This window comes from Triticum urartu, chromosome 5A (assembly GCF_056163025.1).
Source record: "Triticum urartu cultivar PI428250 chromosome 5A, HENAU_Tu73, whole genome shotgun sequence".
In the NCBI taxonomy this organism is placed as follows: Eukaryota; Viridiplantae; Streptophyta; class Magnoliopsida; order Poales; family Poaceae; genus Triticum; species Triticum urartu.
Window position 1 is genome coordinate 41,243,564 of NC_141877.1, and position 13,388 is coordinate 41,256,951.

At 46.8% G+C, this 13,388-nt stretch overlaps 1 protein-coding gene across 2 annotated transcripts; it reads left to right on the forward strand.

Annotated features, from left to right (window-relative positions):
* Positions 1-1,641: 1,641 nt before the first annotated feature.
* LOC125507735 (cinnamoyl-CoA reductase 1-like) lies at positions 1,642-5,503 on the forward strand. Of its 2 annotated transcripts, XM_087525403.1 has the most exons (6): positions 1,642-2,249; positions 3,210-3,399; positions 3,519-3,604; positions 3,693-3,790; positions 4,020-5,064; positions 5,190-5,503. In XM_087525403.1, the coding sequence occupies exons 1-2, from the start codon at positions 1,896-1,898 to the stop codon at positions 3,297-3,299; spliced, it is 444 nt and encodes a 147-aa protein (XP_087381529.1). In that variant the 5' UTR covers positions 1,642-1,895; the 3' UTR covers positions 3,300-3,399; positions 3,519-3,604; positions 3,693-3,790; positions 4,020-5,064; positions 5,190-5,503. The 2 variants fall into 2 exon arrangements, with proteins under 2 accessions (XP_087381529.1, XP_087381530.1); XM_087525404.1 differs by lacking the exons at positions 1,642-2,249; positions 3,210-3,399 and having other exon boundaries at positions 3,514-3,604; positions 4,020-4,060; positions 4,878-5,064.
* The last annotated feature ends 7,885 nt before the right edge of the window (positions 5,504-13,388 follow it).

Below are 13,388 nucleotides of genomic sequence, written 5' to 3' on the forward strand. Positions count from 1 at the left end.
ACCCGCAGTGCAAGTTCATAGACCGCCAGTGCTATTTAGTAAATTCTGTTAGATTGACTGCCATAGAGCTTTCAAACTCGGCTGACAATCATGGGGTTTTACATTGCATGTCTACAGCAGCAAAATGACTACAGAGAATTCCTTATCAGGTAGACGAGTAGAAGGAATGCACAAACTACTTAGCGGTTCATAGTTCCTCAAACATCAAAATAGAAAACTTGCCAATTTATACATTCAATGCATGAGCAGACGTGCTTTCTCTGCAGATGAACAATTATATTTCACTAAACTGCCGCCTGGCAAAAAATTGCTGTGGTCATTCAACCATGTATTTATAAGCTAAAAAATCACATTTGAGATTAGTCTGGATCAATGATAAACATGTCCAGGCTCCAGATTAATCCATGAAGCATATTATGATTATTTCTTTATCTGGTTGATGATTTTGGCCGCACGTCGTGTTTTTGCATTCACGTTCATCTAGGATGCATGTGTATTTATGGGTTATTTTTCCTTTGCACCTGACTCATGTCGTTTGGGCCTTCCAACTTTTATTCAACTGCATGTATTGTGGAATTTATGAAAATGGTTTAACACCGTTTCTATTCTTACATAAGCAAACATCCTCAGGTGTTGGTTTTTCATTTCCATTCGACGTCATTAAATTATAGTCATACCTGCTTTAAAATGGGTCCAGCGTGTGCTTGATGCATTGTTCCCCTTAGTTTTGGAGGAACATGTGCTATTGCTGGTGCTTTTGGTTGTGGAAAAACTTTCGTTAGTTGGGCACTTTAATTATGAAGTGATCACCTTACTGTCATGTTGTCAGAGCTGCATAAAAAGCTTCTTCTATAATATTTTTGTGGTACCATGTCTATACCGCTACTGAGTTTAGAAATCTCCAGAATACTACAATTTTGAAGTTGTGGTTTATATGGGATGCGGTGAAAGATGAAATGAGGTGGCCGAGTTCTCATGGATTTGCCCCAATCGACAATGAGATTGACCAATGAATGTGAAGAGTGGAACCGCTCCAAGTGTGTCGCGAGCTCACCATGGTGTCCTTGCTCCAGGTTGAGAGTTGTCAACAATAATCTGACGAGCCACCTTGAATAGAAGGTACACCGGGGTGTTTTGGGGGATGAGGAGGAGCTCGTGATTTTCAAGTCGGCCTATCCATGCAAATCGTTGGCATTGTCGTCATGCTCGCCAATCGGGGAAATATGTGCAAAACAACATCCTAGGATATCGGACAAATCTTATGCCGAAGGCCGGAATCTCACCTTGCTCAACCCGTTGGCACTCATCACCGATGCACAAGGGTATCGACAACTTAGTTATCTCCTGTGGCAACGCATGGGCATGTGTGCTAGTAATAATAAAGAAGCACGGATTGAATCTGTCGGGTTCACCGTCACGGTGTTTTTGCAAAACACTCCCTCAAGTTTCTGGTAATTAACCCACGCTTCAGATTTAAGTTAGTACGTACTCCCTCCGTCCGAAAATACTTGTCCTATAAATGGATGTATCTAGACTTATTTTAGTTATATATACATCCATTTTATCCATTTTTAAGACAAGTATTTCTGGACGGAGGGAGTAATAAGTAAAAAAAAAAAAACGATCCGTTCGGGTCGGACGCAACGCCCGGTCTCCCCCTGCCCCAATCCCGACTCCAGGCCGTCGTCCCCAACACACCATGAGAACGAAGATGGCGGTGGCGCTGGTCCTGGCCTCCCGGGGGATCGTACCTCCTAGGCCTGCCCGATCCTCCTACTTCTCCTCGCGCTGCTCCTCGCTGTCCCCGCTCGCGGCCACCTCCAACGCCTCCTCCCACGCCTACGCCTTCGCGGGCCGTGAGCCGGTGCCCGCCCCGGATCCCACCTTCTTCGACGATGTCGTCGACGCCATCGTCGACAAGTACGGCTGGGACCCCGACGCCAAGGTCCAGGTCTGGCCGCTCGACGCCGAGGGCGCGCTCGTCGACGCCGTGCAGCGCTACGAGTTCCCCGCCCGCGTGGGGCCCCGCTGTCGCGCTGGCGCGGGCCTCCGACGGGGCCGTCTACTGGAGCCGCCCCGACGCCCCCGCGGTGGAGGAGGTGGTCGGGCCCCACGGGGTCGACTTCGTCACCGGCGATGGCGACCTGGCGTTCGGCTCCGGCGTCAGGGTCCCTGAGATGGTAGGGCCGTTCGAGCTGGTGGTCTCCGATGGCGCTGGCAGGGGCCGCGCAGAGCTCCAGTTGCCGTCGGTTAGTGCTGTTTGACTTTTATCTTTGTTGCTTCAGATTTTTTGCTTCTGCTTGCTTGCTTGCTATGCTCTTGAAGTTGTGTGGCCTGTAAGATGAAGCAGTTACTACAATTGGTGAATGGTCTAGCTGCTGCTTATCCCTTTTCTGTTTGTGACTTTGAATTGATTGCGTTTGTTGTAGTGTCTGCACCGCCGCCCGTTGATTAGAATGCATGTTCCGGCAGTCCACGCATCGATCGCTGGCAAATTAAAAAGGCATGAACGCACTAAAGAGAAATTCCGTGTAGATGATTCTTGTATATGGCAGTGGCATAGGCGCTGGTTGATGAAGCCGCTGGGCCGGAAGGCCCTCTCATTGCCATGCTAATGAGTATCACGACGAACATGGCCCCCACCTCAATGCCTCCCTGTCGGCGGTGAGGTCTGCCGGATCTGTACAACCCGCAATATTAGTAAAGAAAAAGAATAGCTTGATTGTTCTATGACTCTGTCATGGATAGGTAATTTGCATCAGAGGTCTATAGGATCTCCGCCATTAGTTTCCCATTAGAAAATTGAGTTACTAAAGTAAGGAAGATGTCCAAAGAGAGGTAATCGATGGCATGATATGCATCAGAAGATCCTCATCACTGAAGTAGTACTCCACCAGTCAACCTACAGTTTTGGAACATATAAACACAGCATCAAAGTGCTACCTGGCACCAAATAAAGAGTTCAGGTCAGGGTGTTATACTGCAGCTAAGCTGTATAGTCTGAATTTCTAAGTTTGAGGAGGATTTCAGTGTTTCTAAAGAAAGGGACAAGGATCAGGGCTATAAGATTGTTGAAAGACTCAGAGACATGTATCATGAATCGGGTGCAGTATGCTTTCTACCCGTCTTTTCCTTATTGACTAAACCCTAGTAAATGACTATTTCCAGTTTTCTCATGTAACCTGAACTGCTGCTGGTTTAAATTGCAGTTCTGCAAGCTGCGGCACACATGGTCTGCCTCCATGTCGTCCTACCTGCTTCAGGGCCCTCTACTTCTTCCCCCAAGATTGCCATTATGATTAACAAATCTGACGAGAGCAATTTAATTGGTGACACATCATATTTATTCTGCAACTGCATGTGAATTCTCATCTTGCGCCTACCTCTTTTGCTTACCAGGTTGCAAAATTTCATTAACTTATTTGTCGAAGTATCCTGCAAAATCATTTCTCTTATGGAAATTAGCCTATAGTATTGATCTAACAAGGTCCACTTCAACCTACGTCACAATTATGCAGTGAAGATGGAGAGCTTTAGGCAAAAAAAGAAAGAAAAAAAACTAGCACGTGATCTATGGAGAATAATTTTGACAGCAACTCCAACTGTAAGATTCCTGAAGTTATTTCTATGAAAGTTTGTAAGTTTTCTTGATATGTATGTACACTGACATATATCGCAATTAATGTTGGCAGATGCAATGGAGTACACTTGATGCGATCAATTCTGGTGTGTGTGTGTGTGATGCAATGACGTATGAATAATGACAGAAAAATATGCCTGAGGAGTATGGGTATGTAGTAACATTTCTCTGTTATTTTCGGAACAACTTGGAATATCTTATTGGTAGTTTATATACAAAGTGATTTTGATAATTATCATGCTGCAAACCTACATAGTTTTCTATATTAATCATGTCATGCTAAAATATAAAAGTTATAGCTTCAATAAATTGATAAAATATAGATTTGGGCTTTACATATTTATTGAATATATATTTACATATGAATACATCGTTACAGTCGGACTCCAGCGAGCAGCAGTGGTTGTTATACCCCACCAGGTAACTTGCTACTGTTGGTGAAACTCTCTTGTGCAGAAACGCCGATCTTGAAATCTTGATCCTACTTATTAGCCGTATTGCGAGCAATGTACTCATGTTTTACTGAACATGTAGGTAACATGAAATTTTGATCTTCTCTCATCACTGAAAGTTGTGTTTTAAACTTGCAAAAGCATTGCTAAGCCTATTCAATCATTTCTATTTTACCCTAGATTTCACTCCATACCATAATTGAGATACAAATGGGCGTTACTGATGTCGAGGAGAAGATTTGGAAGCTCTTGGATTGAGAATCTGAGATTTATATAGGTTTAGTAGAACAAAAAGTTTTGGATTCACTACTCCAGATACAACGATGCGGTATATATAGTTAACTTCGTACTTTATATTACCAATTTTTCTTCCTCCAAGAGTTCTCCGGATATAATCTACACCTGAAACAAGTAACATTAATAAATTGTTAAAAGCAAGGAAAAGTAACAAGTTCTGCAAATTAGTTTCATCAGGAGAGAACTGGCTGAAATGAAGCTAATACTGATGTACTGAATATCCTGCAGTGGTTAGTATACTAATAAAGAGTAAAACCGCATGTTTTGTCATATCTGAAACCCTTTTCTGCTCCATACTTTACGTAAACAATGCATGTGCATTGGCATCAGAACCATAGATTGAAAAATCATCATCCATTGGCATTCGTCACCCTGGCAATGAAATAACCTGCATTTGTTATTCAGAAGACTTCTTGTCCGGTTTAGTGTGTGATTTGTTACTATGATAAGGAAACATTTCCTCAACCCATCTTTCACTACACACACAGGTTGCACAGAGGAGTATAAGGATTTCTTCATCGGGCCAGTCCACGTGGAAGACGTCGCATTAGCCCATATCACGCTGTTTGAAAACCCGGCTGCATCCGGGAGTCACCTCTGTGTGGAGCCCATATGTCGCTTGAGCGATTTCGCGTCCCAAGTCACGGAGCTCTACCCCGACTACGAAGTCCCGAAGTAAGCAACACACACTGAACACATACTTCACATGTTTGGAGAACATAATTTCATAACAAACGACGACATGAATGGACTGTTGTCACGGTGCTAATCTCTTTGCGTTTGATCGGTTTGGTCGGCAGATTACCTGAGGACACGCAGCCTGCGCTGGTGAGAGCGGAGGCGGTGCCGAAGAAGCTGATGGCACTGGGCCTGCATTTCACTCCTTTGGAAAAGATCATCAAGGATGCGGTGGAGAGCCTTGGGAGAAGAGGATGCATCGCCTGATGGCTGGATTATTAGCTGTACCATATTCCTTCCCTTCTGTTGTAGGGTCATGATCAACCCTTGCTCCAGAGATGTGTTGTGCCCAGCCCAGTGCTAGACCTTATAGTTGCCTGTATGATTGTGCAATAACGGCTGGTTGATCTACTGGTACACCTGTCTGTTCTTGCTAGATTCTTCCAAGAAGTCCTTGGGTGTTGCAAGGAAGATCACCGATGAATAATTGTCCAGGATAAGAGAAGAAGACAGTACTCTCGAAATAGAACCAATAATCTATTCACAAAATATGCCGAACTTTTTCGGACAGAGGGAGTAAAAAATTGGGTCATCCATTTTGAAACGGAGGGAGTATTACCTTATCTGTACCTCATCTTTACCCGTTCAGTACACTTACGAAATCCATTCACGTTTATGTTTTTTCTACTCCCTCGTCCCAAAATTCTTGTCTTAGATTTGTCTAAATACGGATATATCTAGTTACATTTTAGTGCTAGATACATCCATATCTGAACAAATCTAAGACAAGATTTTTGGGACGAAGGGAGTACAACACATCCTGTCATGACATTGTGGAGAGTATTTTAAAGAGTTTGTTGATGTCATCATGTCTGGTTGTGGGTCATGGGAGGAGGAGGAGGGGGTCTTGAGCCATTGGGTTAAGATTTTGTTGTTTTTTCCTGTTGCAACACAGGGGCATTTGTAATTTCTGCTTGTGTAGGGCGAGAATGGGCAGAAGCAATCGTGTATTCCTTTTTGTTTATTTGTAAAATATCTATACTTGCGGCTCTTAAATTGTTCATTGCCATTCTTCACTTTTTTGCTATCTTTGATGTCCTTTCTCAATCCTTTGGACATCATCAGGTACTTATCCCGTCACAACGTTGGACACCTTACTATCTTTATAAATGATAGGCGGTATAAAATCAAGAAATGCTTTGAAAACAAATTTGTTGTATATAAATGGCCTTTGCAACTTCATTTTACAAGATGAAAATATGCTAATTTTAATTTGTCATAGGGGAACTCTTCCCAACCAAACAACCAACTATCTGTAAAAACTCCCAAAATATACCCTAAAAGGACTATCTGTAAAAAAAACTTAACACAACAAATATAGTTTAAAAATGTTCATGCTATTTTTCAACAAAAAATGTTCTGCTCGCGCGCCTAACCCTGCATGCGTGCCTGCCATGGGTGAAGTTTGCACTGGACTTAGTACGTGGGTCAAATGTTAATGGACCAAGCCCTAAAACAGTGGAAAAAAGTTACAAATGAAATATAATATTCCAAAAAAGATCATCTCACCCATTTCAAAAAGCATTCTCGAAAATAAAAAAAAACCCTTCTCGTAGTAAAAAAAACATGTTTTCTGAACAACAAAAATTAAGATAAAAAATCGTGTTTTTCGGATTAAATGAAAGTGCGGAGCTAAAATAGGTAATGATGAACATTTTTAGGGTACCTCAAATTTCATCGTACAAAAAGAAATACTCAGTTTAACCTTATTTCTGATGTTTGCAAAAATTAGATTAAAAAGATATTGCATAATGGCACGTGGAGCATGTTTTTTTTATTTTTCGCCCGGTGCAACGCACGGGCATTTGTACTAGTAACTCATAATATGGCAACAGGCCGGTCAAGAGGGTATGAAAGCTAAACCTCAGTTGGTTGGAAGCCCCAAAATGACCTTATGATCAGTTAATAAAGATTCAGATACACAAAAATGAAACGATGGAGGCTCTATATATTTCAGGGATGCCGTCTTTATTATATTGATCATAAAAGCTATATACATCAACAGAAGTATGTACAATGGGGAGAGACGGTGGCTCAAGTATAGTAAGGCCGAAGGTGAGCAATGTTCCATGGCCTATTGGTCTCCTGCTCATAGGTGTATGACTTCTTGTGCTCCCGTAGATCAATGAGATACTACGAGCCGTTATTCAGATTCTTACTAACCACAAAGGTCCTTCCCAAGGTGGGAAAAACTTGTGCATATCTGTCTGATCTTGAATCAGCCGGAGCACCAAGTCGCCTTCTTGAAACGCCGGGGTTTTGACTCTGCGACTATGGTAGCGATGCATGTCTTGTTGGTATATCGCCAAACGAGCCGCCGCACGGTCACACTCCTCGTCCAAAGCATCAAGTGCGTTTTGACGAACTATCTCATTGTCAGCTTCAACATAAGCTGCCACACGGGGGCGAGTCATGGCGGATATCACTTGGAAGAACCGCCGCTGCCCCATATACCATGAAGAAAGGTGTATAGCCTGTTGACCTGTTCATACTCCAGAGCACTAAAGGTAACTCCTCAACCCAACAACCTGGCGTTTTTTCCAAAGGAACCATAAGCCGGGGCTTAATGCCTCTCAAGATTTATTGGTTAGCCCTCTCAGCTTGACCATTAGACTGTGGATGAGCTACTGAAGAAACATCATGATGGATATGCTCTCGTTGACAGAACTCCTTCATAGCACCCTTAGATAAATTAGTACCATTATTAGTGATGATACTATGAGGGTAACCAAATCGGAAGATCAGTTTTTTAACAAACTGAACGGCGGTCGTCGCATCACATTTGCTAACCCGCTCTACTTCGACCCACTTGGTAAACTTGTCAACCACCACCAAAAGGTGGGTCTTCTTATCTTTAGATCTCTTGAAAGGTCCAACCATATCAAGCCTCGAGATTGCAAATGACCAAGTTATAGGAATCATCCGCAACTCTTGAGCCGACACATGAGCTTGTCGAGAATTTTTTTGACATCCATCGCACTTACTGACGATATCTTCTACATCAGCATGAGCCGTCAACCAATAAAACCCATGACGAAACACCTTAGCCACCAAGGATTTAGACCTGGCATGATGACCGCAATAACCTTCATGAATTTCTCATAAGATCTCATGGCCTTCCTCAGGAGAAACACAACATTGAAACACGTCTGTCAAACTGCATTGGTGTAACTTGCCATTGACAATAGTCATAGACTTGGACCGGCGGCTTATTTGTCTGGCCAAAGTTTCAACCTTAGGTAACTCGCCGCGGGTCATATAAGCGAGATAAGGCAAAGTCCAATTAGGAATAACATGAAGAGCCGCCACAAGCTGCGCCTCTGGGTCAGGAACAACAAGGTCTTCTTTAGATGGCAACTTAACAAAAGGATTGTGGAGCACATCTAAGAACACATTAGGAGGCACCAAGCCGGCTTAAGGTATCAGCCGCCTCATTCTTCCTTCAGTCAAGGTGATCCACCTGATAAACTTTAAAATGACCAGCAATATTGTCAACCGCCCGGCGATAAGCTGCCATGAGCGGGTCTTTAGAATCCCAAGTGTCCGAGACTTGCAAAGCCACCAGGTCTGAATCACCAAAACACTTGATCCGGCTTGAATTCATCTCTTTGGCCAGACGAAGTCCATGGAGTAAAGCCTCATATTCAGCCGCATTATTAGTACAAGGAAACATTAACCTTAAAACATAGCAAAACTTTTGACCTTGTGGGGAAGTTAAAATGACTCCAGCCCCCGAGCCCTCCAACTGCTTAGACCCATCAAAGTGGATTGCCCAATAGGTGTTTTCAGGCTTCTCCTCAGGCATCTGTAATTCTGTCCAGTCATTAATTTATGAAGTCCACTAAAGCATGAGACTTAACGGTTGTTCTTGGCACATATATCAAACTATGAGGCCCAAGTTCAATTGCCCATTTAGCCACCTGGCCCGTAGCCTCTCTGTTCTGAATAATATCCCCTAAGGGAGCAAAACTAACCACAGTGATAGGATGACCAAGAAAATAATGCTTCAGCTTGTGACTTGCCATGAACACCCCATATACCAGTTTCTACCAATGTGGGTATTGCTGTTTGAACTCAATCAACACCTCATTGACATAACACTACAAACAAATACACTTCCGTGATGATACGTGTTTGTCACAGTACGTCACGTTTTTTGTCATGCATGTACATCCATGACGATTTTATGACTGAATCAAGATAGTCATACCTGTGTTGTCGTAGAAGTGTTGCATGACATTACCAAAATTATCATCACAGAAGTGTCCGCTTCCATGATGATAAATGTCGTGTCATGGAAGTGCTTTCGTCAAGGGTGACCAACACATGGCATCCACCGTAACGGGTCACTGTTAAGCTATCGGGTCCAGTTTTGGATCCGATAACCCGCTAACAGCCACTACCAATGCCGATTTTCCACGTGTAAAATTCACATTGGCCGATGAAACCGCGTGTCAGCTCCGCGTTGGGACAGATGTCATCCACTCATTGGACAGAAGGAGCTTATGATACGTCGACACGTGGCACGGCCCAACAGAGGCCCATTCCGATGAAAAGGCCGGCTGGTTTGACTTGGTCAAAAGGTAGCGGGCCGGCCCATGGAAAGCCTATTAACGACTTGTTCGCATATAGCCCATTTACAGCCCGCTAGGTCACGGCCCGTTACGGCTTATACGAATTAGGCCCGGTAGCGTCATCTAGGCCGTCCAGTATGATTCCAACCCGTTGTAACTTCTGGCCCATGTATGGCCCATGATGTCTTTCTGCCCATATGAGGCCCTTTGTAACTCTTGGCCCATTAACGGCCCGTGTTGAAACTGGCCCGTAACGAACATTGTATCGCTTTATACCCATTAATGGCCCATTAGTGCATCGGCCGTTTCCAGCCCGTGTTAACTTTCGGCCTTCTAAGGGCCCATTTATTCTTGGGCTCATTTCCAGAATTCGATTACTTATGGTTCGTTACTGGCCTGTTCCACTTGTGGGACAAATTCTGCCCATGGTTACAGTCGGCCTATTTGTGGCCCGTTAACACGTTGGGCAGTTTTCGTAGGGTCATCAATTACGACCTATTAATGGCCAGTTATGGTTGGGCCATAAAACAGACAATATCCACTCTAGCCTATTTACGGCCCATTTTGCGGTCCGTCATTGGTCCATGAATAGTACGGCCCATGTTTGGCGAAACGATTATACGGCCCGTAGAAGGCCCATGGATGAGATGGCCCATAGAAGGCCCATGGATCCTACGGCCCATAGAAGGCCCATGGATCCTACGGCCCGTGGAAGGCAAATGGATCGTACAGCCCGTGGAGGGCCATGGTCACTACACACTACAAAAAAAAGACACATCCGTGACATTTTGGGCCGAATGAATTTTTTTTCTGTCATACATATGACACTTCTATGACGATAATTGTGACAAAACCCGATATCATCATAGATGTGGTGGGCTCCTACTTCTATGACAAAAAATCATGACAGAAAATGGGCTTTTCGTCCTGGGAGGGCAGGAGACGCAGCTGCATGACATTCTTTGGGCCGTCCATGACGGAAAAAACCATGGTAGAAGCGAGGGCGGGGAAAATTTCGGGGAGTTCCCGGTTATGGTGGGGAGGTCGGGGGCCGAGCGATGCACGTTTCTCTCGTACACGTACGCGCGTGTGTGCGAGGCGTTGGCTCTAACTGAACCCGAGCGAGGCGTTGGGCTCTAACTGAACCCGAGCGATTGCACTACAGGCTACGCGTTACTGAACCCGAGCGATCGATCGCTGCTAACTGAAGCCGATCGATGCTGCCTTTGGGATGAACAGTGAGCGTTGCGGGGGGGGGGGGGGGGGGGGGTTGGACGAACAGTGAGCGGTGGCGTTGCCTCTGGATGAACAGGACCCCGTGGTGTGGTGGATGGCTGGATGAACAATAGACGGTGGAGGGGTGCTCGTGGAGGGGTGGATGAACAGGACCCCGTGGTGTGGAGGGCTGGATGAACAGTAGACGGTGGAGGGGTGCCCGTGGAGGGGTGGATGAACAGGACCCCGTGGTGTGGAGGGCTGGATGAACAGTAGACGGTGGAGGGGTGCCCGTGGAGGGGTGGTTGAACAGGACCCCGTGGTGTGGAGGGCTGGATGAACAGTAGACGGTGGAGGGGTGCCCGTGGAGGGGTGGTTGAACAGGACCCCATGGTGTGGAGGGCTGGATGAACAGTAGACGGTGGAGGGTGGTTGAACAGTAGCCGGTGGAGTAGCGCGCGGTGGAGGCTGAATGAATAAGAGCCCGTGGAGGCTGGATGAACAGGGGCCCGTGAAGGCTGGAGGAGGTCGACCGTGCAGATGAACAGTATCCCGTGGAGTCCCGTTTTACGGTACGCCACACCCCTCCCGATGAACAGGACCCCCGTTTCGACCATAGCGCTCCAACACAAGTCCGTTTCGTCCGTTTTGCGGTACGCCACATCCCTCCCGATCAACATGACCCCCGTTTCGACCGTAGGAGGTCCATTTTCTTCGTTTTGCGGTACGCCAGACCCCTCCCGATGAACAGGATCCCGTTTCAAACGTGGCCGGTCGAACACAAGGCCGTTTCCTTCGTTCTGCGCTACGCCAGGCCTTGTTTTCATCGCCTGTTGCGTCCAAGCCCTCCCGATGAACACGACGCATTCTGTTCCCTCCCCATGATCACGAAGCATTCCGTTGCCTCCCCATGAACACGACGATGACACTGTTTTTCCGTTCCGACCCAGCCATGTACACGAGCCCTCGCCGTACGTATGCGCGTGTAGGCGTTCGAGACCCCGCCCGTATGTACACATACGTGGCCGTATTTTCTTTCTTGCACCTTGGCCGCTGTACGTACGTGGAAATGCTACGTGCGCGCCTCTACATCGACCAGTATATATGTACGTACACGTTCGCGACCAGACTGACAACGCTACATACGCTTCGACCAGGTGGGTCCCGACTGTCAGGCACTTCCTTGCGTGCGAAGATGTAGCTGGTGGGTCCCAGCAGTCAGGGGCAAACGTTTTTTTTCGCGAAATACGGTGGCCCGTCCGGTGGGTCCCCGCTGTAAGGTGGAGGAATAATTATTTTGCATGTAATAAGGAGGCACTTCTTTGCTGCGGCCGTGGACCTAGCTGTCAGCCTCTCCACGTACAGTCCATGTCCGATGGAAGCCGTTCCTTGACCACGTTGACCACGCCGCGCCGAGAGCACCAGGGTGGTGGACAATGGAGAGGCCTAGGAAGGGGACGATGCAGAGCCGGGGAAGACGCGTCAGTGGATGCCCACGCGTAGAGGAGTACGAGGGTTCACAAGTTTGCTGCGGTGTGAGGCTGCCGTCGCCGCAGAGTAACAGGGGGTGTGGGTGAGTAGAGGGATGGCCTAGCCAGCGGTGGGAGTAGTTGGGGGCGGTGAGGCCTCCGCCGCATCGCAGCCGGCCAAGGGAGGCCGGAGCACGAGGAACGACCGGCGCTGGTTTGGGCGGCTAGAGCAAGAAGACCAGAGGTTGAAGAAGCACTACGGCCGTTGGATGGACATCGTATGGTCACTGGAGTTAGAATCGTGCATATTGACTAAGTTGACAAAGCCCTCCGTCCCTGTCAACTTAGTAGGCCCACAAGTCAGCCTGCCACTATACTGGGTCCCAGCTAACAGGGGGAATATTCATTTTTTTGTGCGTAATAAGGAGGCACTTCCTTGCGTGCGAAGATATAGCTGGTGGGTCCGAGCTATCAGTGGCGGTAATGTTTTTTTTGCGAAATACAGAGGCCCTTTCAGTGGGTCCCTGATGTTAGGTGGAGGAATCATTATTTTGCGTGTAATAAGGAGGCATTTCCTTGCGTGCGGCCGTGGACCCCGTTGTCAGCCTCTCCACGTACAGTCCACTTCAGATGCATGTCGGTCGTTGACCATGTTGACCAGGCCAAGCCGAGAGCACCAGGGCGGTGGACGACGGCGAGGCCTAGGAAGTGAACGACACGGAGGCAGGGAAGACTCGGCAGTTGTTTCCCACGCGGAGGGGAGTACGACTGTACAAGAGTTTACTGGTTCGTCTGCCGTCGCTGAAGAATCATAGCAGGTGTGGGTGAGTAGAGGGATGGCTAGGCCAGCGATGGAAGTACGGTGGGGCGGTGAGGCCTGCGCGGCAGCACAGCCGGCCGCGGTGAGGAGGGAGCAGGCAGTCCCGCCGGCGCTTGTTTGAGCGGCTGGAGCAAGAAGAGCAGAGATTGAAGAAGCACGACGGCCGTTGGATGGACATCCAAC

Bases quoted from the DNA above. Each gene is read 5' to 3' on its own strand.
- LOC125507735 (XM_087525403.1), top strand. From the start codon at position 1,896: ATGTCGTCGACGCCATCGTCGACAAGTACGGCTGGGACCCCGACGCCA. The intron at 2,250-3,209 runs GTTAGTGCTGTT...TTTAAATTGCAG, and splicing joins CAGAGCTCCAGTTGCCGTCG to TTCTGCAAGCTGCGGCACAC.